Genomic DNA, 27,301 nt, shown 5'->3' with positions numbered 1-27,301 from the left:
TTTTTTGTTATCTCATTCCTTTGTTAATGGGTTTGGGATTTTTTTGTTATCTCATTCCTTTGTTAACTGCTCCCTTCTACAGTATGAACCTAATAAGTGGGAATAAATTGCAGCAAATCTTGATATGGTCACATTCTTCAGAATATTAAATAGCCTGTTTAATTACAAAGATATCTGCATTTGTTAGCACAGTAATAAAATGCACAAATATGGCATCAGTTCCCTAGTGGGAGACCATATGTGCACAGGAATGCTTAGTCTGCATGAACAGTTAGCAGTTTATACGTGTATGTATAATTTGCATAAATGATATATGGGCCAAAGTTGACACAAGACCCATGTGAAAAATTATTTTAGTATTAAATGTTCTTCCTCTTTAATGAAACATAGGAGATGGGAAGCCATGCCTTTGTGCCTTATATTAACAGATTTCCATTCTGAGTTTCTCTAGAAAGAAAGCTGAGAAAATTTTCATTAATATCAGAGGAACTCATACAGTCAAATTTTATGTAGATTGTATTACCAAATATGACTAGTCAGTGCTGCTGCAAGCCATTCTATCTAAACTTAATTCTGCTGCTGCCACATTGCCACATTATGTGGCCCACATGATTGTGTGGACCACAGTGTAGTGCACACTAACAGAGATGAAGGCAAAGGCAAGAGCTTCCCCCATGGGGCATCCGGGTGTGCCCTTGTTCTGGATGCGTGGGTCAGGGAGTCATAGAGCCCCTGGTTGTGTTTGATCTGTTGGAAACCCTTGTTCCCTTTGTCATGCTTTCTTGGACTTGCTCATATGTTTTTCATGTTATTCCACATCTTTTGAAGGTTTCCCATCTAGTTAGACTCTAAGCCCATCAGCATAGGAAATGCATAATTGTCATGAGGAGCACTGGATTACTGTAAAGGCCAGAACTAGATAATTCACGAGAAAATTTTAAACTGAGACGGGTAATTTAAAATGAGACTTCATTTTTTATTGTATTTATAGAAGAAACAAAAACAATTTGAGCGCTAGAAATGTAGCTGAAAACCAGTGTTTTTGTGAACTTTAATTTTGCATTTCAAAATGGTACTATAGACTTTTAACTTCCTATATGTTTTTCGTAAAGGAAGCAAATTACTGTAGTCAAATGGTAAAATACTCAGAACCAGCTTACGAATAAAAACCCTGAAATGTCTTGTGTCTGAGCTCTTGGGCCATTCCCATGATATGGTTATGACCTAGCTATGACAGGTACACTGCAAATGATCTAGAGTGTCAGATGGATTCTGATTAGATATATAGCCAGATCCCAGGAGGAAATAAAAGAAAACAATTTTTTTGTTAGGAAATTATATTATATTTATATCATTCTGTTGATTTCCTTTGCTAGACCACTTCGTGTGTGTTGCTGTGGATCCAGATGTTGTCGTATACTTGTTCCTGCTCCACAGAGAAAGCAGCCATGCCAGCTCATGATAGGCCCACATGCAAGCCTTACTTAAACTATTTAATGTGTTGTTTTACAAGGTTGCCAGGATTTCTTTAGAAGAATTATGCAGAAATATGATACTGAGTGAATATGAGATAACAATGTAAGAAACTCAGCTACTTCTCATCAGACTTGAGCTCCAAACCCTTCGCCAGCTTTGTTGTCCTTCTCTGGAGCTGCTCCAGCAACTCAGTGTCTTTCCTACCATGAAGGGCCAGATCTAAACACAGGATTTGAGGTGTGGCCTCACCAGTGCTGAGTACAGGGGGTCAGTCCCTGCCCTGCTCCTGCTGCCACACCATTGCTGGCACAGGCCAGGATGCCATTGGCCTTCTTGGCCACCTGGGCACTGCTGGCTCATGCTCAGCTGCTGTCACCAGCACCCCCAGGGCCTTTTCCTGTCATCCTGCCCCAGCCTGTAGTGCTTCCTGGAGTTGTTGTGACTGAAAAGGATTACCTGGAAATTTGTCTTGTTGAATTTCACACCACTGGCCTCAGCACATCAATCCAGACTGTCCAGATGTCTTTGCAGAGCTTTCACAGCCTCCAGTGGAGCAAAACTCCCATCCAACCTGGTGTCATGCACTAACTGAGGGTGTACTTGATCCCCTTATCCAGATCAGTTATAAAGTTACTAAATAGGACTGGTCCCAGTACTGAGCCCTGGGAACAGCACTGGTGACCAGCCACCAGTTGGATGTAATTCCATGCACCACCACTCTTTTGGCCAGGCCATACAACTGGTTCTTTAGCCAGCAAACTGTGCACAAGCAGACAGTTTCTCCAGAAGAATTCTGTGGGAAATGGTGTCAGAAGATTTGCTGAAGTCTAGGCAGACAACGTCCATGGCCTTTCCCTCATCCACTAAGTGAGACCTTTTGTCACAGAAGGAGATCAAGTTAGACAAGCACATTTCCTTGGGGCACATTCCTTGGCTGGCTCCCTCACCAGCTGCTCCAGGACATTATCTTCCACACCCTCCAAGAACGTCCTAGGCTGTTTCATCTCTGTTGTGTTGCATTTCCAGTAGACATCCCTTAATTTAATGTTCCCCACAAGCACAAGAGTCAGTGATTCTCCTAGCTGCTTATAGAATATTTCATCTGCTTCTTAATCCTGGCTGAGAATCTATCCTGGACTCTCACCAGGATATCTGCTGTGTTGGCTTTCCCCCTGATTTTTACCCATGAACAAGGAACCCTATTGTGACCTTCATGAAGATAATCAAAACACTTCCTAACTTGCATGTCTACCCAAAAGCCTATCCCTCCTGAATTGTTTATAGCCATCCATTACAGCACTCCAGTTTCACAAGTTGATTTTAAGGTAATCTGTAGGACTTGTTGCCTTTTTTTCTCTATTGACCCTTAAGGTGTCTGAGAACTAGACTAATCACTGGTTGCCAGTAGCGCTTGAGATGGTATTGCAAAAACTTGAGAGATGTCAGAAGCAACAGTACTCACCCTAAGGGATAAGAGTAGAAGTCTGACCAGGCAGCTTCTTTATATTTAGCAAATCCCTTTGTCTGGTCTTGTAAAATATTTGTTACGCGTTTATTTTTGTGTCAGTTGATAAGCTCTGTGTGGTACAAAAGGAGATCACAAAAGACAGGCATTAATAAAATCAGACATGCTAGGAGGTAAGAGAGGGAAGTGAAATAACTTTCCTTTTCATCTTTCACTTGTCCTTAAGTTGTCACTGGATAAGTATCTGATCTGATTGGATTTGTCTTCAACGGCAGAAGAGAGCACAAACTAGAAGGTAGCATTTGTGGACCAAAGAAGGGTCAAATCTGGGTTCTGATTTCACAAACACTTAAAAAAATAAGCTATGAGAGTTTAAAGGTAGTGTTTTAAAATAATTAGCACGTTCACAAACATTTTTCCTTAAAATGCATTTTCAGTGTTACCCTAAGACACAATGAAAAGTTAATACATGGGATGAATAGGTATGAAATCAAGAGATTTTCTTCTGAAATTTTCATAGTTGCTTTATTGTAAAAATTGTATACCTATCACTTTAGTGAAGTTCTGCTACTACATGGTTGGGTCTACTTCTAAACTTCTTACTCGGGTGACTCATTCCATGGTCATAGAAATTTGGCTTGATCCTGTCCTTCAAAGATGTAAATGCCTGCTTGTGTTTTCATGTTTGGGTTCTTTTATAGACATGTAAAAAATAGCACTTTTAAGTGTGCAGTTTTTTTAAACTTTCCCTCTGTCTTCCAGATTGTCTTCTTATCTGATTTTGTTGAGAAGAGCTTAAATGAGATGGTTAAAAAGGACATACAACAGGTGCCTGAACCTAAATTAGTAGAATTATACCTAGGCCTTTAATTTAACTTGGCTTTAAGCATTCTACTGAAATACTGTTTCTTGTTTCAACTGTTCCCAACAGCTCTTAATCCATCTGATAATATAAATAGAGAGTTTATGCTGGGACCACCACTGTACACATGGGTTGTAGGACTCAGTTCACATGAGCTGTTTGAAGACATTCTCAAGCAGAATTTTTTGGGCCTCTTGCAGGCTAAACACAGGATGTGAACCTACTGTTGCTATGCCAATTTACATGAGATGGAATCCATGCCATGGGGGCAATTCCTATGTAACTTGCAATGGGATATAGAAGTGTATGAGAGAGGACGAATAATTTATGTCTGAATTCACAATATTAAACCAATAACGAAGTCAGAATTAACTTGGTTAACCAACCCAAACCATTCTATGATTCTGTAATTCTACATCCTTCTATTCTATAATCTTATCTTGTCTAGCACTTCTGTTATTTTTATGGCAAATCATGTACAACAGCTATAACTGGAACAAAGATCCAGTTGCATAGGAAGTTATAAAATGCAAGTATTACCTAAACACTCGTTAAACAACATTACAAACAGAAACATGAACAGTAAACGGACTGTGTTTCGCTTATTTGAAGTGAAGCTGTTTGAAAACCTTTTTCACAGCACCCAGAAAATTATAACAAAAACTAGCAAACATATTAGCCAGGGAGATTCTAAGTAGGCAGAAAACAATTTGCTTATGGATAGGAATTAATTTGTGACACACAAACTATTTTACAAGATATCAAGAGATGCTCTGTGGACAGAACCTTGATTTTGTGTCTTACCGAGTCAACACACTTCCATGTGCATCCAGACATCTTTGTAAGACTTCTAAGAAGAGATCAGATGAGATCCTGCAGGATCTAGCAATCCTTTGAACTTTCACTATCAAGGACTGGAAGATAAAATAGTAACCTTGGTACTGCCACTTTCTGCAAAGATTATTTATGTCAGCTGTGAAGAGGGAAAAAAGGGGAAGGAGTCAAGGGAAGTTCTAATGCTGAACTATTTGTACTAAGGGAGTGCTGAAGAACCCAGAGGTCCATTAAGAAACAAACTACTCTTGCTATTAGTGTCCCAGCCATCAGCTTCGGAGGTCTGATGTAATACCCACAGGATCAGTGTGGCCAATTCAAATCCCAGTGCTCCCTCACTGCCCTGCTCACCAGGGAATAGTTGTGGTTTAGGGATTTTTGTCAGAAGCGTTCTTTAGTATTTTGACACAATAGATATAATTTGGAGTTACAGCAGGGCATGGATGACAGTGATGCTTGGAAGTAGGGGAGAATGAACAGGATTAATGTTAGACACTTGAGACTGTTAGGGGGTATTCTCTCTGACTTCTCTGCCTTTTCCATTTCCCTGCAGAACCTGGATTTATAGATGCCTGCAGTTTCTCTGTTATGTCTGATACTAGCCTCCTAAGCAAGTTTTCAGATTGTGGATGGGTGCAAGTGAGAAAATACCTAAAGGATATGGCAGTAGGGCTGAGATAGGTATTAGTCTGGGAACTGCAAATCAAACTTCCAGGCAGGAAATTCAGACTTTTATAGCATGTGAAACATAGAGCAGCATGAAGTATTGGGGGAAGAAAATGGGAAGAGTTAGTTAGCCTCAATGTCTTTTCTGTTATACTATTTTTGGAATCATATTTTGAAGTATTTAAGCTAGGCTTTAATCACATAGGTGATTACGTATTAAAAACTAGGTTACCACCAGTTGTAGAAGTTTTTTGAATTACAGTTTTTGACAGATAAGTACTGTTGGTCTCATCTGATGTGGTACTCAGTATTAGGGACTGTGCAGTCTTACCAAGCTGTCAATCTTTCAGTATTCCAGCAGCTGATTCAGAATAAAAAAGGCATTAGTTTTCTCTGTAGAACTTCAGTTTGTTTCGTAGTTCATTGCTTCCATTGATTCTGTTTGAAATGCAAATAATGACAGAAACGTAGGCCAGCAGCTGCAGTTCTGAGGCACTCACTCCAAATGTAAATGTGGCACACACTGGGATTAGCCCCCCCATCCTTGTGGCCTAGAGGGGTTTTGTCAGGAATAAAGCAAGCAAGAGCTCCCAGGAGCTCAGGGAGTGAGCTGGAAGGCACACTTGAAGGAAACCAAAAATGTAATTTTGACCTTTGTTACTGAAAATAAAGATTGCAAAGCTGCTCAAAGGTTTTAACTAGACATATTTTAATTGAAAATGCCCTTTCAATAGAATTCACATTTTGATAAAATGTCTTGTTTTTCTTCATGTGCAGGATTTTTTCAGATGCAAGCAAACATGTAATATCTTACATCTTTTTTGTTGCCCCCACAATTTTCAAATTGAAATGGTGTAAAAAATTATTTCCATTTAAAAACTTTTACCAAAAAAGCATAAGACTGGCTTTATCAGGGACATTTTCACAAAGGTCTCCTTTCCCTTAGTGTATTCCAGAGTGGGATACAAGGAGGAAGGTCTCCATAGCTGAGGCATGAGCCCTTATCCTGGCCATAAGCAGTAGTGACAGCTGTGGCTGGCTGTGCTGATGCTGCCCATGTCCACTCTGCTGGGAGACTGACAGGTAGAGAATGTTCTGGATGTCCTGGATGTGTTCTTAGCCTCAGCGCACCTAATGCATGCTGGGCTCACAGGCAGCTCGTGCTGCTTTTGTGTTACTTGTTTATATTGCATGTTTGTGTCAGTTCACTTACCTCTCATGTGAGTTCTTGTCTGTGAAAATTACAGTTTGGACAGAAAGAAAGCAAGGTTCAGGAAGAGAAAGGAATGAGTGAAGAAATGAGGGCAGTTTTGTAATTAATTAGCAAAAACATATTCAACATTTTGTGATGCTGGTGGTGCAAAGGAGATAAAATTCCATGGTGTGAAGTGGGACTGGACATCTCATCTGCATTAAAAGGTCAGAGAGCCAAACCTGCCCAGATCTCGTTTCTTACTGCTTTCCTGTTTCCTTCCAAGCCACTAGGAGCTACATGTACCCAGCATTTGGCCAAATACAAATTTGGATTTGGCCAAATGCAGACAGAACCTTGCAAGCCGTCAGACTACTTGAGTGGTGCAATTTGTGTGACTGGTGTTCACATCTTGGGTTTATGAACAGGAAAGATTCAAACACTGAAATTAAGTTACTCAGAGCCAGAATTAAGACCTTTTGTGTTTCAGAAGGGTTTAGGATTTACTGCCACACAAACTGTGGAGATGTACTGCAATCTGTAATTTAAATTTAAATGAACCTATTGTTTAATATATTATCTGATGGTGAGATAAGAAATTAATGTTTTTATTGGAGATGAAAATAACAGAAAGAAAGGCACTGTAGAAATTGTAAGATTGCATATGGATGAAGAATGGCATATACAGTAAGTCTGATAATAGTGGAGTAGATAGTACCCAGATACTTGAAAATGGGTGAGCATAAGAATGTTGGCATAGAGCAACATTCAGAGAAAATGAGAGTGAAGCACCATCTCATAGATATGTTATTACATAGGAATATTATTACATAGAAGTCAAATGAGGGAAAAGATAACTGCATCAGTGTAATTAGAACATAAGGTCGGACCTACAAATTTATTTTTTGCTCATGAATGTATCCTTTCCACGCACTTGGTGTGCATATACAATTGACGTGACTTGAAAACTGACATAGGCTCTGAAGATATAAATGAGCCCTTAATGTTTTGAGAACTCTCCTCTGACTCAGTTGAATATGATAAGGTATTTGTGAAAGTTTCTTGCATTAAATGAAATATTGCAATGCCAATTGAATTCTCAGTATCCCTGAGTAAATGAAAGAAATTAATAGAATTCAAAGGAGAGTTGCATGGGATGTTTTATAAATATTTTTAAATAAGAGAAAACATGCTGAGTCTTTATAATATAAAGTATAAGTCCCCATGCTTTCACCTCGGTGAACAACAGGGATTTGTTTGAAGTTGCAGATCAACATCTAATACTCACTAACAGTAAACAGATTAAATCTATAAACAATGAGAGCTATGCCAAAGAACATGTGGTTTTGTTTTATAACAACCAGTCCAAGGACAGTCTGCAAATAAGTGTGCCAGTTTTCTGAAGATTCTTTAATATAATTTTTTTATTCTTTGGCATATAAAAGGGGAACCTTTCCCTCAGCCGTAAATATTATTATGAGGGTTTTATTGATGAACAAATCAAATATTAGTGTCATACTACCAGACATTAGTTTTGCTTAGAACTTGATTGGACTATATTCCATGCTTCATTGTCACTTAAAAACAACAGCACGGGCAGTCTCTCACATTAGTTGGAGAAAAGAGGCCAAAGAAGTCCTGTTGGAAATCCAGCAATCTTGCTGACACCCTCAAAGTGTGAATTAAGGGGGGGGGGGGGGGGGTCAAGGTCAGAGACTTTTTTTTGAAATCTAAATCTGATTTATTTATACCCTTATAGAGATTTCCTAAAGCACTGGAAAGCATGGGTCTGGCCCAACAGGTTTTTCCTGGAAGCAATGAGGAAGTAAATTCACCTCAGTAAATCTGCTGGTTGTCACAGAGGGTGGGTTCCAAAACAGGGGTGCAATCTCCCTTGTGGGTTCCTAATGGACACTCTCCTGAGAGTACAAAGACCTCTCTTGTCTGGATGGTACCTGCTGTCATCAGGGGTGATCTCACTGTGTTCGTGAAATCCCCAGGGCATGCAGATTAGTAAATGGGTCTTCTTCTGGTTCTGTCCTCTTAACTGGGCGTATACAAGCAGCTTTAGGATAAGCACTGAATGTTTCCACTACTGTTCTTGGAAAATACACAGTGGTATACCATCATATCTGAGTCAGGAAGATGTGCTTCTGTTGCTTTTTCTAGAGGTCTCCTTCAAAGTATGTTGATATGGACCTTCTTTTGTGCATGCCTATCCAAGGCCATGCTGTTAAATCTTCTTAATATCCTCATGGAGTCTTGCCAAATGGTACAAAATTCCCACTTTTGCCACTTTGTGTTCTGCAGAATTTTTGAGGTGAAAGCCTTCAGGAATTTTTGAGACTTAGATAAATCCTAATGTAGATTATTGATATTTGTTATTGGTAGATAATTTATAGTTCAGATTTTTCCACAAAACTATCATTTATCTACCAAATTTACCACATTGTCTCGTTCTCAACTATGTGAGAGCTGAGCATTTTTTCAATGTTATCTGGATTTTGTCCTTTAAGAAACTCCCAAGACCTGTTCTTTTTTCTGGCTCTTGTGTTCCCAGTTGTTTTTTTTGTTGGTTTTTTTTTTTTTTATCAGGGAGATACATCATTAAGATAATTTCAACAGTATGACCCTTGGGGCTACAGGTGAGAGCCTTCAGACTTCAGAACTCCATAAGCACATGTTCAAGTGTAGTCTGTGCACAGAGGCAAAGGCAAAGCCTGAAGCTTGCTGGGGAGGAGACCAAAAACTTAAATCCCCTGATTTAAATAGAACCTTTGTATCTCCAGTATCTACTCTGTGTTGCTCAAGAGATACCACTTAAATAAATTGTCCATGTCCTTATGAAATCCCCAGGTGGAATATGGATACAAGACATCTTTTAAAATGCATGAAATGGAAGAATTGTATTTTAATTGCTGTATGCCTGTAAAATCACATCAGCTCTATTAAAAATACTCTCCCAACACATTTATAGATTTCAGTTTTGACACTTAGAAATGTGTCATCTTGGCAGTCCTTTGCTGGAGGCTACTCTGTATCAATTGACAGATGTGATTAGAAATCTGAAATTTGTTTAAAAGGTTGGTGATCACCATTCTTTGTGTTTTAACCCTAAGTTTTCTAGGTTTCAGATACAGAAACAAGAGTCGCCAGAGGTAATTTTTTTTCACAGCATGATGTGTCATCTGTATGAGGAAACCAGCTTTAATTATTCAGTTGGTGCTTGCAAACAGTTGCTTAGTGACTGTGTCCTTTCTGTTCAAATCTGCAGTAAAACTCATTTGTGTGCTAGATCGCTGGCTGTTTTAAGTCAGCATGACCCTGCTGATTTTAATTTAATTGGTATACACTAAGAAAACCTAGTTAAAAATACCTTTGTAAATGTAATACTTATCTTCTACAATACTTACAGACAAGACAATGCTGACCAATAAAAGCGACATCTCATGTATTTTTCAGTATCCTAGTTTGTCTTTTACACATGTGATTGTTTTCACTGAAAGTTCTCCTGAAGAGTACTTAAAATCAGCCCTGCAGCAATTTTACTTTTGGAAAGGACTAGGTGAATCTGATCGAGTAATCATTTGGTAACTCAAGAAGACAAGTCTACATGAAGTTTGCCCTGGAAAGCATCACAATGTATTAATTCATAACTAAAAATCTTTGTATTTGAACCCATGTTTCTTTAAAAAAAACCCCGCTTTTTTCACAAAGCTCTGTCCTTCAGTTAAAAATATACAAACTGAAAATAAAAACACATGTTCTTCTCAGTGGGAGAGAAAGTGTAAGGAGTCTAGAGCCATTGCAGCTTACAGATTAGTCTCCCAAGAAGAGCCTGGTCTATGCATGTGTTGTGGAAGCAGCTTTCTAGTTACCAGGCACCAGGTGGTCACCTATGGTTGATCTAAGAACCAAACACTGCCACAAATGCTATTAGTAGTGTGTAATGAGATTAATTCCCCATAGTATTTGCAATATCCTTGAGGCTTTTTTTTTTTTCACTGAAGCAGCACAGGGCTGATAGCACCCTTTAGACAATGAAAGAGTTTAATCTTTGTTGTATGAACATAATTCTCATTTGGCATTAACAGGAGTTAAGCATGCGCAAAAAGGGAAGAATAAAGCTTGGAAGTTTAAGCAATCATAGTATGATAGAGGTTTCTAAGAGTTTCACAAAGACCAGGTGAAAATTGTATGACTATTCCTACTAGGTGATATTAAGTATTTTCAGAGGTTTTATTTTCAAAAGCCCCTTTCATGTGTTTTTGAGGCATAAAAGGTGATTAGGGGCTCCAAAATAACAATGAAGATTAAGTAAAAGGTAAGAAGACTTAGCTGCAAGAGACAGAATCTAAGGCAGAGTTCATATTTAATTAAATGTTTTGCTTTCTGTGACAGAGTGAGATTTTGCTTTTTTTGATTTCATTTTCAACTAGTTTGATATGTGCTGAGCATTGTCAGGGCCTGTTTGGAAGTTTAGTGGATTGTTATCAGGTTAGAGAGGACACAGTTCTCCGCAGCAGTTCTTGCATACACAGGAGTAAATGCTTTGCCAGGTGTGAGTTCTGTTTCCTCCTGTAAATGCTTTTTGTGAATGCTTTTGCTTAAGCTTAAGCAAAAAGGATCCTCCCATTAAGGCCTGCAACATAGTCATCTCCTCCTCAGCTCAGAGGCTGCCTGAACAATTTCTGGGAGCATCTACTTCTTCCTGAGAAAAAGATTTAACAAGTTAAACATTTGAGGATTAAAATAGATATTTTCAGAGCTAGATTTATTCCTCACTCATCCTTCTGCACAGAATTTGGTATAGGGAGACAATACAGGGCCAGTCAAGAAATAAAAACATCCAAACTGATGCTTGACTGGCCTCTGGAATCACTCCACTATGTCATTTAGAAGACCAGTTTTTGCTGTCACACTTGCTGGTTCATTGATTTCTAGTTTCAAGTCCTCTGACCTCTGTTGGTGGCTATTTTTTTCTTGTATCAGTGGAAATGGGCTATCACTATTTCTTGTTTGTGCATTGCTTTCTGCTGTTACAGTTTCAGCCACTGGTAAGGATAATTGTTTGGTGAAATTTTAAGAGGTTAGGTATGAGAAGACATTGCCTGTGCAATACAATGTTTGAATATGGGTTTGTATTTCCTGAAGATATGTGCTGGCTTTTTGTTTTTGATAAACAAAAAGAGTCTCCCTGTTTTTGATAATCTAATTAGAAGTTAGTATTGTCTTTTTCTGCTTTATAATGTAGTTCAGTTGGTTGTACTTAAGCAGATCATCCAAAAACTAAACGCCGAAGACTGGAGGGACTACTTTATGGCTTGTTTTAATTCCAGAAATGAAACCCAAAAGAATGTTCCCTTTTTGCTGAAACAGGTGTGCCTTCTCATTTTCTTCTCTGTAAAATCTAGCATTAATTAATAGTATTTGCCTGTATTGTACACAGAGGCAATCGATTTCATATTATATTTGCAGTTTGTATAAAACCATCACAGTGAAGAATCGCACACATTCAGTAAAGAATCAGTGGAGGAAGGGGTTTGGATGTTTTTAAGAGGCTCTCTCTTGTCTCTACCTTGGGTGGAACAGTTGCTCTGCTCTTTCAGACCAGGAAAGCATTTGCTGCTAGAAAGGGGCAGTGAATTTAATCCAGAAACTGATTAGCAACACTGTTTATATGTAAAGCAGAATAAAAGCTTTGGGCAAGTTTTGCTATGAAGCCGGGAAGCCGGGTGGTTGCCAGGGGAAAAGCTTATACCTAGTTCTCATTAAAGGCTTACAAACAGAGCATCTTATTATATTCTGTAGTGGTTGTAGAGACTCAGGGATATTCCACAGCTGGTGAATTAGCTGATAGTAATGCTACATTCAACAGAATTCCAGTTTCCTCAAATGCACAAGAATAAACCCAAGTATTAAAAAAATACAATTTTTCCTCTGTAATACGGCTGTGATGATTCTATGATTTGTTCGTGGAATAGCACTAAAGCTGTGATGTTACTTGAGGAACAAGAACTCCACAGTTCTTCAAAAAGCTCCACTAGGTAAATTATGTTTAAGAAGATATTTTGACAAACAATGTAGGGGTTTTCTAGTACATAATAGACATTACAGTACAGGGATCAAGGGTGGATTATTAACTGTGGGGTTTTTTCCCAAGAAAATATACTGATCCCCACACCATAGGAAAGTTCAAACATGTGATCTTAAAATACTGCAAAATAAAGTAATCTGCAGTGCAAGGCTCGGAGAACAGCTGTAGTGCTTGCAAACAGAATCTGTCATTCATTATTCATGGGCTGTCAAGGTGAGGAAATTGTCTCTGATTTGAACTAGGAGGAAGAATAAAAATTTTATCTAAACTAGAAATTTTAATAAATACATGGCAAAGAAAATGTGCTCGAGGGAAAGAATGGATTTCCTCTGTGTGACATCCTTATAGGTTGTATTGACTTGTCAGATTTTTCAACAGGAATGGCAGATGAACTTAAAACTTAATTGCATGTAAGGTAATGATACTGAGACCCAGAAATATTCTCCAGAGGGTTCTAATTGGAGCTTTGGGTTTGGCCTCAGCTGCTATAGTGATGAAAACCCATTAGTAAGAAGGCTGCAGCAATTTAGAAACACTAACAGAAACCTTCTGAAGTGATCAAAATTCATATACTTCTCCCTAAGGAGATGCAAAAGACTAAAAATATACTCAGATAAAGATGTCTGGGAAGAGGAAAAGCAAACTTCTGAAATAATTTTTTTCTGAAATACATATTTCAGTATTTTTCCCTTTGCAACACATTTTAAATTTACGTCATAGTTTCCCTGATGCTGCTGTGCTCCATTTTCCTTATGAAAGTGGGAGTTGCGGTGAAGTGCAAGGAAGCATCTGCAGAGTGTGCTGCAGAGGAAAGGAAAAGGCTTCCCTCCCCTGGCAGTCAGGATGTTGTGGGCTGAACAGTGCAGCCAGGCACTGCAGCACAGGGAAGTAAAGGGAAAGGATGTAAAAAGAAAAGGTTTTAGTAATGGCAACATTTGAAAGGAAATAAAATAAATTTAACTGAGGTTGTTGAGTATTCTTTTGAAATATAAGGAAGGGTCTTGGCTACTTGGTTAAATACCACTAAGGAGAACCATAATTGCTGATATTTCCTAGCTTGATTTCAAAAGCAGATCTTTATAATGAAGGAACCATTTCCATTCCTCAGTGGCAATATTCCTATAGAGTACACTTGGATTTTAGGTAGATGCTAAGCTAGTTAATGGAGATTGGCATAATCGGACTTTGTTTTAAGAAGTAATTAAAATAAGTCCGCTAGTTTTGTTGGTTGGGCTTGGTTTTTTCCCATAAAAAGCAGCCCTTGGAAAGAGTGCCAAGCGTGTTTGGTGGAAAAAACCTGCTTAGCACCTTTAACAGCCCAGTAAACAGTTTTCTCTGTAATGTGAATATACCGGTCACTTGATATAACAAAAAAGCATTTATGCTTCTAACCAGTCCTGTGAATTACGAAATATGATGTGTTCAATAAATCATGAAGTATGAGACAGGGGTATTGAGAAAGAAGTAGCATTTTTCCTAAATAAGATTTTATTTGGCTATTTGACAATTGAGATGTGAGAGATTCCTTTTCTGAATAACTGACCAAAGTTAAATATCACATTGCAGTAACTATTTTAAATAAATTATAATGGGAAGTGGTTTGCTCTGCTCCAGATACTTTTAACTCCAAGGTCCAAGATGTTTTCCAGAATTCAAAGAAGAAATTTTCCTTCATTCTAGACAGAGAGGGTTGTGGAAGAGGTCTGATGTTGCACACCTCTCCTTCTCTCCCTGGTTAGTAACCCTCCCAAATGCATTTCAGTTGAGGACTTTTATTGACCTTCAGGACTCATGAGTCAGCTCTGCATTGCTGCAGTCTCCCATCCCGGTGCGTGTTGGCTGCCAGTTTCTATGCAGTGTTAGGGCACTGTGCTGTGCTGCTGAAAAATAAATCTCCAGACCAGCTCCGCAGTGCATCCTAGAGCAATGCTATTTTCCATGTAATTGAGATTTAAGGGTAGGAGAGGGATTAATGAGAGACAATGAAAAAGCCTAAAAATATAGGGCTGACCATCGTGTATATGCCTTTAATTTAGTATCTTGCTCTTAAGAATTTCTTAAGATTATTACTTCTGTAATCTAAAGATATGTAACTCAAGACAAATGCTCAGAGAGAATCTCACTTTTACCTACCTGCTTGCCTCTATTTTGTCCCATGCAGAATCTGCAAGAGGAAAAGATCAAATTGCTTGGCTTTTGTCTCGATAGTCCCTGACAAATTCCTTGCAAAGTTCACTGGATGTTGTTTTCTGTTGTTTGAAGCTACGGTTTCAAGGTCTGCAGTGATTACATTGTTAGTGTAAAATAATATCAATATCGTAACAGTCAGGGAAATAGTTTATAGAAGGATTTCAGCTCTGGGAAATAGCTAACAGGGTCCATTAAATAAAAAATCCATTATGTGTAGCTTAGCTTTTTAAATAATCAGTATTCTCAAAAACATGAAATTGTGACGTACTTGCAGAGCCAAAAGGATTGTCCAGCTACAACACTCCAGCTGGCTTCAAAAGTTTCATGTTTCTGTTTCCATATGACCTTGGAAATTGTTTCCCTACATGTATTTCATAGGATTAAAATTCTGTCACACTTATCAGATCTGTTCTAAAGATAAAATAAATTGTAGTTGTTTAGAGATCACAGTGTCTGTGGAGTTGTATCTACAAAACCAATATGTGGAAATATTCTGCAACACAATTAAGCAATATATTTCAGGAAGCCACTCTGAAACTGTGAATATTTTGGAGGAAGATCTTAAATTTTAATTATCTGGAGCATTAATAAATGCCATATGTTACCTTGAAAATAATGGAAAATGCTTTACAATTCATATAGAAAGGATGAAAGGGCAAACCAATTATGAATTGAGTAGTTCTCTAGCATCTTTGAAACTGCATGTTTCAAGGTTGGAGGAGTGATTCATGAGGGAGATAGTGGCTTCAGGTAAATGAATTCGTGATGAAAGCCCATGTCAGACACTTGAGGTGGAAAGAAGTGTTGTCTGCTCAAAGCTACACTGACTACAGCCATGATGTTGGTTAGGGCAGTTCTTGGCTAGGAACATTGCATAGCCCTCTAATGAACCCCCATCACTCATCTCTTTCTGCCCTGATGTTGAACTACTCTGTTCTCTAAACACTCCTCTTTTTCCTCTTTCTGTAATCACAGAAGATAATTTCTTGGAGTAGGATCATAAAGCTGCAGACTCCTTTTGGAAAGCATAATTCCAGGTGGTCCAGTTCATATTCATGTCCTGTGTTTGCTGTCCTCTTGCTGAAATCACAGTGCTGCTAAATACTTGTGTACAAGGCTACTGGGATTTAAGCTTTACTTGTCATGTACAGAGTTGTACAGTACACAGGTCAATGGAAGAAGAGAAATTACTGAGTTCAGAGACAGCCATGAAAGACTGTGGCATCATATGAGAAAGCAAAGACTGTTGCCACAGTTCTGTTGTCTCTACAACTGGTTAGAATATTGAATGTTTCACCAGAAATATAAAATCTTATCTATTGGGAATAATTGGTTGTCATAGGAAATCAAATTGATTTCCTAATCCAAGAAGTACTCCAACAACCAGATTGCCACCTATTTCACTAAGAGGCTGGTCTTTTTTACCATTGGTAATGAATTTTAATGTTCCACAGCAGTAACTTGTCGCTGAACTAATTCAATAAATTGATGCTCTTGCCTGACTATTTAGTATATATTTTCTTAAGCAAAGTCGAGGGTGAGCCCATTTATTGTGCATTGGATTCCACTACTGTTGCAAGTGCAGCATATAAACAGCAAGTGCGGTTTTTTTGACTCTGATTTTATTGAGGTCTTCAGAAGTATTGGTTTTAAATTTCACTTCTTTCCAGAGACTCAGTGAAATCAATAATGAAATCCCTAGGCTACTTGATTCGGTTTTTTCTCTTTTGGGAGATAAATCTATTTTAGTAGACATTAAAATGATAATATGTAAACTTTTCTTGTTATTTTACTCAGAATTATTTGCTTCAACTTTTCAAGGTAGTCTTTGATTTTTAATGCTTTAGAAGTCCATAGTGTCCTGAAATTGTCAAATATCCAGAATTATGTGAGAAATACCATTTTCTGAAGGTGAGAAATGAGAGTTGAGAGTACTAATTTGCCCAGCACTAACAGGTGGGAGTGAAAAGGCAGTTTGCTTCTACTTGATGAATTTTGACAGAAGATTAGATGCCACACAAAGTTGGCAGACATGGAAGAAATCAATATTTAGTGTGGAAAGATGACACAATTAGACTGTTGATCAACAGGGTGTGGAAAAGGTGATGTAATGTCTTGAATTAATTTCAGGATATTTCAGAGTGAATGGTTTCAGAGCAGTGAGGTCCCTGCAACCACTTGTACTTCTTGCAACAGCTCCTAGCACAGCTCAGTTCATAGGTCTGCAAGTATTAGAGATTAAAGTTTGAGGCAGAAAATATGAATCCAGCTCTGAAAATTAGTGCCAATAGGTCGACTTGCATTTTCTCACTGCTGTCTAAGAGTCCTGAGCAAGGATTGTTTAACTGGGTTTGAGTACAGTAACTGGAGGCTGAATCTTGCAGTCACTGTTCAGACTGCATAATCATCTTCTGTCTAGCCTCCCACTTTCAGGACTCTATTATTATCTGAAGGTATAAGCCTTAAAGAGATCTGACAGATAAGGACTTAGCTGAAAACAAAAATGAAATTGTATGCAACGGGCTTTATTTCATTAAATAAATCTGAGCTTAAAAATTAAGAAATACAATACAGGAGTATGCAGGACATATTGCCTCTCAGGACTTGTAGTTAATAAATTGTTCCAAGTCAGATGTGGGTAGGAAGAATGTTTAACTGTCATCACCAGGCTGCAGCTGAACCAAATGAAATTCAAACATCAATTCCATTTATGCGGGCAGAGGGAGAAAATAAACTAGAAATTTATGCTTTCTGGACAGTCACAACACAGTTCGGCATTCCAGCTGATCAGATGCAAGAAAGATTAACCTAACTTTGCAGAGATAACACATAATTCTCTAAAAAACATGTAACATTAGATATGAATCTGAACCCACCATCATGTCCAGAGCAAGCAGGTTTAAATGATGGCAAGGAAAATAGTCACATTTTGCAGTTAGTGTCATTCTTCCAAACCTTTGTCTCCATCAGAGGGCTCAGCAATTTTAACTCATTATTAGATTTGTTCACAGCTGTCACATCAGCTCGGCATCCTAGCAGGATTTTATTTTCACCTAGAAATGTGTAAAATATTCTGATATTCATACATTTATAGGAGTTATAGCTGGAAAAAAAATTATTATACCTTCCTTGATGACAGCCTAAATTTAAGAAGCCATTGGGCTGAATTGAGCCCTGGAGGCAGTGAATCCATCTTCTCTGGCATAAATGAAGTTATGCCTGTGTTATGCACACCCCATTGTGTCAGCTAGTTACAGGACTGAATGATTGCCCTCCACAGGCCCTGGCATCACCTGCAGGGCTTTCAGACCTTTCTGAAGGAGCTTTGTGAAGTCCTGTTCTTGTAGTCCAGTCCCTGGATAGTAGACAGCTGTTTCTTCATCAGGTCTGCAAATCATTTTCTTCTTACTTGCAGATACAGAACTCCAGAGTTTTACAGCATCAAAATTTGCTTTGGTGACTCTGTAAAATCACTGCTTTTCTCAGTGCTGGAAACTTACCTATTTCTCCAGCTTGCAGTTTAGTTCAGCAGGAAGCTTAGCATGCTTTGGTGTCCTTTTCTCAACAAAGAAAGTGAAGAGGATGGAGTGCTCCATATAATTTATGCAAGATTTCTTCAGATAATTGATAGTCTGCTATAAAAGGCTATCTTGTTACTTTCTCTGTGGTCTGAAATTGTTGTTGCCATGTAGTACCTCCAGGCAGATAGGATAATGGGGGCTGGTCACAATTACTGTGTTATTGTATTATTATTACAGTATTATTTGACAATTTATACCCCTTGATCTTTGCATTGAAAACAAGGAAAAATAGATTTGTTCAGTTAGCACAAGACATAGCAACCATCAGATGATCAGATGTCCAGACTCTTGAGTGCTCTGTTGATAATATAGAACAACCACAAAGAACCCAAAGTTAACATATCTGATTTTGGAGGACAAATTTGAAGTCCAGACTAGAAATAGCAGATGAAATAGTGAGCAGTTTGAAGTTACTTAAATTGTATTAGTTATTGGATTACTGTGCTAGGGATATGATAACCTTGCAATAACCTTCATCAGACCTGGTAAATCTGAAACAGATTGCAGTTGAGATGATTCTTGAACACCAGTTATTGCTTCCCAGCATGGTGGCTGACAAGCTCCAATACTGTTTTTCAAGAGGCTAAGCTTCCCTTAGAATTTTAGGGATGGATGTTTTATGGTTCATTTTGGAGAATTTCTCCCCTCAATGTCTGGGAGTTCCTCCACAAGCCCAGGTGCAGCTGGGGGACCTGGGCATTGAAGCTCCTTCCAAGTGCAGAGCAGTGCAGGTTTCTCGGTGCAGGGAGGTCACTGCACGTTCAGGGTGTGTGGGAAGTTCCCTCAGCCAGCCTTGCGGGCTGTGCCATCTGTGAATGCCACCCAGCGCAGTGGCTGACGTCACACTGCCACAGTCATGCCTCCTGGCAGTGAAACCAGGCTTTGGAGTTCTGTACAATGAGAAATGAGAGATGGTTAAAGTTGCCAGAGAAATGCGTTTGAATGCCAGATCAGGTTACCATTTTCAGGGAGAAGGCATACTTCCAGGGAGAATACTCCTTTCACCCTTTCTGCCGAGAATGACGGCAGGAAGGATTTGCCTCCTTCCTCTGTGTTTACTTTGTGCAGGAATTGTATTGATAGGGAGTAAGTGAATGTTGATTTCTACCTGGAGTGACAGGAGAATCTGGTGGAAACTCTTCTATTGAGTAGCCTGTTACAGCAGGCACACCCATGGCCTGGGTTGCACAGGCATGCCCAGGAAAAGTGTGTCAGTAGAGATGCTTGGTTAAACAAAACTTGAATGAGGACTTGATTTCTTTCCTTTGCCATTCATTTGCACTTTGTGTTTGCACAAGTTTACATAGTTACTGTTAAAAATGTCTCTCATGTTCATGCTGCTTGATTGCCTGACATGACTGTGTAATTTAAGAAAACTGTTCTGTCACTTTTCTAGGAAATGTGACTAACACCAGCCCCGTCTCAATAATCACACAATAGATTTCATTGATATTTGGATGAGTAGGGGGGCATAAGGATCCTATGGCCATAGAAACTAGGTTGATGAGTGCAATCTTAAGCAAATTTCACACGCTATTTACTTCTCTCTGTTCTTGTTCTGAATCAAACAGCTGCCAGACTCTTTGCTCATATCAGTCTTTAATTTGAAGCCTTAATTAATAAAGATAAAAGATAGGCAGATACTTGGATTTCTTCCAAACACAAACAATATTATTAAAGTCTTTATAAGGATCTTTGACTTGCTTCCTAGAAACTGTAGGCAGGTAAAATCCACCAACCCATCCACTTCTGTGCAATGTGGAAGTATCTTCCTTCCTTCCTCTGTCAAGTCACAGAAATTATCTGTCATGTGTAGAGAGAGGCTGCAAAAATCCAGTAAAGCAACCCCAGATGTACACAAGTCTCAGGTTCTCCCAAGTCACTGTCTCTTGCCAGTTTATGAGGTGCTGTTGCTGCTTTCTGCTCCCACACTGTGATAGTTAATTTCTGCCTGATAAAACCATTCCCATGGGAATGAGCTAAGCATCCCAGGATATCAGTCTGGGCAGCAAGCCTGCATTTCTCTTACAAAATTGCAAATAGTTTTTCAAAGTCTCCCCTATTTGTCAAGCAGTGACATGGGACCATGTTGCTGACATCAGCAAGTAGCTGCAAACTTCCCAGACGTTCCTGGGATGGGAGCCCTCATGGTGACTCACACCCTGCCAGCGCCGGGTCCCCACCCTGTGTGGGAATCAGTAACACGTTCATCCCAAGTAGCTGAAGAGGGAGACAGTCACACGTGCATCTCTGAGGGGGCACCATGCACGTGGTGCAGACAACTTGCCTGCCCCTGGAGATCAGTCTCAGGGCCCACGAACCCACACAAGCACCACAACAGGGTGTCTGGTAGGATGGAAGTAACCACCACTGGTGTTGGTCAGCAGGAGTTGTGACTCCTCGGGTAAAATCCTTCCTAGCTACACAGACACACGACTTGGAGCAGCTTCAGTTAAATCCAAAATATGTGCTTTGAGCCCAATGAAAGAAATGTGCATTTTTGTCTAACTTTGCATGTGGCTAATTGCATTTCTTTTCTGCCTGTGTTTAATGTGTTCATGTGTAATGATATATGAACCTTAGTCTAGCCTGAAGCACAGTATGTGCTCAGTGTCACCAGTTGTCTATTACACAAGAAATTTCAGTGTCTCCTAAAGGGTTCCTTTCCTTTCCTTATTGATAAGATTCAATAAACTCCGCCTAATCTCTTAATTTAATGGAAATCTGACAACTAAAGTATCAGACCGCAGAGCATCTTCTGAAGGAGTCTGTGGTAACAGAACCATCTGGATGTTTTATTGACTGCAGCTTTATATGTGCATTTCTGATAGGCAAGGAAGCAAAACTAAAAATAAAATTAATTACAAAGGGTAATATCAGAACTGGATGTTGCAGAGGGAGTGAAACTTGCCCTCTTCCCCTTTTGTAATATATAATTTGGATCCTTCTTTCAAGGAAGCATAGCAGAAAGAATGTATGTTAAGAAAACTAGGTTTCTTCAAACTAAGTAGATGTTTGTCCCTAAGTTTCTAGGCACTGTCACGCACAAGAGAATAGATTACAACCCTATCTCACATTTTACTCTAGGACACTATTTCCCTTCTCCATCACTTTCTATCCTTTGGTTGTATGCTCACTTGCTTTTAAATGTAGAGATTCCCCAGAGCAGCAGCGATAGACCCAGCACAGTGGCAGCTCAGGGGGCAGGGAGGAGGAGGAAGGTGGGGCTGGTGCAGGCAGGTCAGGGAGGAAGGAAGAGGGCATCGCTGGGGCAGGTAGGGCAGCACCAAGCCTGCCCCAGGCAGGGACACGGTGGGAATGGCTGGCTGCCCTTTCTCTCACACAATGCTCTCAGGCATGTGGAGCTCCTTTCAGCCTGACTGTCCTCAGTCTTGTTAATTTACGTCTCTTTACAGTGGAGATTTTCTAAGTTGGCAAATAGGTCTGTGTCCTGTATTCCCTTTTAAACCTAATTAATTATTTTAATTGATTAATACTGCGCCAAGCAGTTTGCTCAGAAGGGATGGCTCTTCTGGTTTTTTGGACTAATTACCAGTCTGGATTTCTGAATGACAATCCAGTGCTAATTAATCTCACTGCAATTATCACAGAGAGAGACCCTGATAAGAACTTGCCAATTAACATAAGTGGGGGGGGGGGATCAACAGTTCTATTTTGTTTTTCTGGCATTCACTCCCAGTCGGATGAATATCACTATTAAATACAGAGACAGAGTTAGTGTGAAAGCCAGTAGGCTGTGAGGCTGCTCCCAACTTGCCCAGACTTTCTAATTCAGGACCTAGATGTTATTTTTATGCTCTGTCACTGTTGTTGCTTGACATTGCTTGCTACAGCTTTTGTAAGCAGGAGCGAGATAAAGTAGGGCAGCATGGCAAATGTCTAACCATCCCCACAGGGAACTTTTTGCAGTGTCCCAGTGTTAATCAATACCAGTGGAAGGCTGAAGGGAGCATTTTGGCAGCATGGGTTCTAGTTTTCACTTGATTTGTTGGGGCCAGATGCTCAGCTGATGATGGTTACTCCCTTACTTGCACCAGCTCTGTGAGAACAAGGTGAGTTATAGGTAGTCCTTCAGACAAGTCAGCCAGAGAGCTGTCACATAATGAGATACACAGCAAACTCTTGCAAAGTCCTGGTCTATACCGCAACGGTTGAATTTAATTTTTCATTTTTCCTCTCTGCACTTGCAGGTCAGAAGATTCTTCACCACAGAAGTGATGTCTTAGAAACTGTAGTCCTCATCAATCCCTCTGACGAAGCAGTTGGTACTGAGGTGAGTAAGAAATACTTTGTTGAACATGTCATGAAGGCTCCACTAGGTGGACATGATGAGGGCACTGAGGCAGATGTAGTTGAGGTGATTATGGAGCATCAGTCACTGCCTGCCAGCTTAGAGGCTGACAAACTCCAATACTGTTTTTCAAAGTTTTAGCAGACGATTAGAGCAGGTCCTGACTGTGAATAAAAGGGTATATTTTGAATAAATATAATGAAAAATGTCACACATCCCTTGATCTTTTCCTGGTTTCCCAGACTCCTAACAAATTGTCAGAATCATGGGACAGAAACATGCCTCTGATCCCAGCATGCCTTTTCTCATAATGCATCAAATTCTCTTCTTGATGGAGTGAAGGCAGCTGTGGTTAAGCTTTTGGGTTTGAGAGAATTACCAGCTATGTGGTGGTGACTCTAGTTTGATCTATCTGTCCTTCAAAAAGCATGTGACATGATTAGTGAACCCTGGAGAGTGGCCATAAGAGGACTGCCTCTTCCTTATTAACTCAGCAGAGTCAAAGAACTGATTGTGTAGCTCAAAGACAAAATTGATTCATTTAGCTAGTGAGAAGGTTGAAATAATAGGGATAATTGCATTTCTGGTCTGTGCTGGGAAGTGCTGCCACAGTCTAATTTCTTTTGGGAGATAAAGCAGTTCTGCTGGTGGTCACTGGTGAAAAAACTATTTTGCTGTCAATTGTTAAATGATGTTGAACACAAACAGAAGAAAGGACTCCAAAACAAATGAAGTTTCTGAACCTGTAGAAATTAAAAAGCCACCTTAGTCAATGGGAACTTACTTACTAAAATGCAGTGCATGAAAATTTCTTAAAAGCCATTAGAGGTGCTTGGTAAGGACAGGGGGGTCACCAGGATAGCAACTCTATGGATTCATTCTGAGTAAAAAGCCATCAAGTGTGTGCATCTGTGAAGGGGTGGAGGAGACGAAAAACTGCCAAAAGCTGGGAAATGCTATTTCTGTTACTGCTGCTTGTCATTCCTTTGATGGATGACTACATAGAAGAACATGATCTACTCCCATTAATGATTTCTGAGCCCTGGGCTTACTCCATTGGCTCTGGAAGATGTTTGGCTATGTTACCGTAAATTTCATCTCACAAAACTGTGGGAGGTGATCTTTGCTTTCATCCTGCCTAACTGGCCCCAGTCAGACAGATGAGATTTAACTTGGCTGGCTAAGCAAGGCTCTGAATAGACACAATTCAGAAAGAGACCATCAAAAAGAGGTGACAGAATTAAATCAGAGGTTGGAGTAGACATTGTCTGTTCACTATGGCAGATAGAACTTAATATCAGAGATTTCCAGGGTGGGTCTGGGAGAGACAGAGATATACCATCTGAAGCTCTGACTTCACCAGAGGAAGAACTGGAATCTATTCACTCAGGAAAAAAACAAAACACACAAATAAGCAAAAACCAAACCAAAGTAAAACAGCAGCATAAAAAAAGAAAGCCAAGCCAAACAAGCAAACAAACAAACAAAAAAAAAATTAGAAAGAAATACAATACACCTGGTACCCTGGTGGTAGTCCACGCATGATGGTGCCCAAAGCTCCTGTCATGTCCTGTCAAATGCCAAACACCTCCCATTAGAAAGAGGCCCAAAGAGAGAGAGATTGTTATTTCCTGAAGAAAACCCCAATGAACATTTACACCCTTTTTAGGAAGTCCCTACTCCATTGCTTTAATGTTCCTGTGACTGTACCATATCATATGTACCATATCATGGGAAACCACTGATCTGCTGATGTGCTGGTCTCTGTTCACACTCCATCTTAATCTCTGTTTTGACTGAGCCTACATCTTGCTGTGCACTTCCTTCAACAAATTTTGAACTTTAACCAGCAGTTAAACTGAACAGAATCATGACCTTGCAGTATTTCTTCTAAAATTAAGTGGTCTTGAAATCAGGAGACAAATTTCTGGTCATTCTTCAAAAAACCTTATTTGTACCCAGACACAAATCTATGTGTCTCTTAAGGTCCTCCATGTGTACACATTATGATCTGTAATCTGCAAATATTTATTTATTTACTTTCTTGGCATAGTTTGCTAACTCTGCAGAATGTATTTTATTGTCAATTAATAAAATTGAAGGGGAATTATATGATAGTCAAATATCAGTGATTTCAGTGATTGACAAGTCAGGAAGTAGTTTTACTGTTGGAAAACATGATGAGTTTACCCTGATAAGCCAAACTGATAAGCACTGCTGGCAGCAACAAAAGAAAACTTAGAAAAGGAAGCCAGTTCTGATACAGTTTTAATAGAGTGAAAACAGAGAAGATTTGAGTAATGCACATCAGGCAAATGTTTGCACTTATCTATATTTTTGTCTGAAATAGAAATAGATACATTAAATCCATACATTATATTTCTGAATATGTAATTATTTAGTGCAATCAGTGGCACACCAGCACTAGTCCTTATGTTTAACTAAAGGAACTTTCTGCTGCTCAGTATCAGGGTCATTTATTTAATAAAATAAGAGTGAAGACACGGTAGAATTGGGATCTTCTTTGAGATACATACTCTCCAATGTGTGTTTTCTTGTTGTACTAGAAACGTGAGTTGTTCACCAGAGATTCAAGTTAAGCCTCTCTGGCTCAGCCTCCTGGCATTCACAAGAGTTATTTAGAGAAATTGATTGCTTAACAATCAATACAAACCTTGGAAAGAATATCTTGCTAGGAGAGCTGAGTTGATTGTGTCATCTCCATGGAGATGGAGCTTGGGTGCATTATCATGTGGAGCTGGCCCAGATGGGCTCTGCTCATTTGCTCAATTAGTTTAATATGTGGATAGCCTTGTTCTGAAATCACTGTTCGGGTTTGATTTATTTCTTCCTTAATAGAGGAATTAGTGCACTTAAAATTCATAGCTTACCATAGACTGAATTGGTATTTCAGTGTTGGGTAAGACTTTTGAAGTATTTGCAAAGTATTTACTTGACAATATAGAATCTTACACAGGTTTTGTTTAGTTTTCTTCCTAAATTTAGAATATATGGCTTTCTCCTAGCCTGCACATAAATCTTCCCCTTGGGAGTGGTAAGCAAGAACAATTAGTAGCTGTAGTGAGGGTCAAGTAAAGCAAGCATGTGCTCTTAAATAGTTTACCAAGGTTGTCCTGATACAATTCTGTAAAAGTATACCAAGAACTGTACTATGAATAAGTTTGTTGCTAAAATGATGTTTTCTTCATTCAAGTTGTATTCTCTTCTGCTCCTTGCTGGTTTTTTCATGTCATTAATTTGGTTTATTCTTCAGACCTTCTTTCTAACTCCATCTTGCCCCTCCTTTTTTTCATGTTTTCCCCTTTCTCATTGTCTTTTGTAAGCAGCAGTATAACTCCATAATGTTTTGGGAGTCCTGTTCCAGAGACTGGTTGTAAATTAGGAGAAATAAACTCTGTGTTCTCACTGGACTATTGAAACACGTGGTCACTCCCATTATTGATGTATTTCTCTTCTTCACTCTAGGTACGCTTAATGATCACAGATGCTGCAAGGCACAAACTCCTTGTTCTAACTGGCCAGTGCTTTGAAAACACAGGAGAACTCATTCTTCAGTCAGGGTCCTTCTCTTTCCAGAACTTCATTGAGATCTTCACAGATCAAGAGGTATGTTTAGAAAAGTGTCTTCCATGCATTGTTGCATGCTGGCTGAGATTCCTAGGAAGGCTAAAAGTGTCTGTCTTGTTAGAGTTACTTACCATAGGCAGCCTGGTGCTGCTGCTCTTTACTCTTTATTACAGGCTTTCTTGCAAAAAGTTTTTTTTATTTTTCTTTAGATTTAATGTAAATTGCCTAACCAAATAATTGAATATTAATTTGAAATTAAATTACACCTTCCAGAAAGAAAAAATCAAGGAATCCTTAAAAATGGAAGGAGATAGCCCTGTGTTTAAAATACACAGGTTGTTAATCTAAGGTGTACATACAAAATAGTCAAATTAAACTTGACACCAGGTTCTTGCCTGTGGCTATTTAGCAAGTGGCATTAATAAGACAGAGGGTGTTTGTTAGAATAACTGTATTTTTTGCACCATCTACCTGCTTAACTTTTTATAGTAGTGTCTAAAATATGGCCCGTGAATCTGTAAAACTTGTGGTTTTTACATACCAAAATGATAAGCATTAAATATACCAGTATTTACCATTTGTTTCATTCCTTGTTACTTTGCTCTTTTACTTAATGCTCTGTGTCTGAAAGCTCCCATAGGGCAGGAATCCATAGTAAACAAGCTGTCACACTTAATTTGGCTGCCATATAAAGTATATATTTACTATATGGCTGCATCCATACAGATTTAGTTTCCACTATTAATTAGAAGCATGTCAGTGGGCTGAGGTTTGAAAGTTCAGCGCTGAAATAGCATAGTTTGCATGAGCTCTAGTTTGACCTTACTGTATCCATTTGATCTTTCTCAAAGTCTCTTTGTTCAGCAAATGGTTGAGGAAAGAGCTGGATTCCTGCTCCCTGGGACAGTCCTGGCACATAAAATTCACTGGCACTTCTCAGAGTTACTTTTCTATGAAATTACAAGCTCAAGTTCTTTATGTCTTCCTAATTAGCAACATATAATTACATTATGACTGCATGCAAAACTAGGGGCAAAT

General features: G+C 39.1%; 1 protein-coding gene across 1 annotated transcript in view; it reads left to right on the top strand.

Annotated features, from left to right (window-relative positions):
* Positions 1-27,301, top strand: part of MAP1B (microtubule associated protein 1B) — a 70,441-nt gene that overhangs the window by 22,505 nt on the left and 20,635 nt on the right. Inside the window, exons 3-4 of the mRNA XM_005488283.4 lie at positions 22,575-22,657; positions 26,162-26,302. Coding sequence (XP_005488340.1) covers positions 22,575-22,657; positions 26,162-26,302 — 224 coding nt within the window. The remainder of the gene's footprint in view (positions 1-22,574; positions 22,658-26,161; positions 26,303-27,301) is intronic.

The sequence above is a fragment of the Zonotrichia albicollis genome, chromosome Z (genome assembly GCF_047830755.1).
Source record: "Zonotrichia albicollis isolate bZonAlb1 chromosome Z, bZonAlb1.hap1, whole genome shotgun sequence".
In the NCBI taxonomy this organism is placed as follows: domain Eukaryota; kingdom Metazoa; phylum Chordata; class Aves; order Passeriformes; family Passerellidae; genus Zonotrichia; species Zonotrichia albicollis.
The sequence above is the reverse complement of the archived record's forward strand: the minus strand, read 5'-3'. Positions and strand labels throughout refer to the sequence as shown.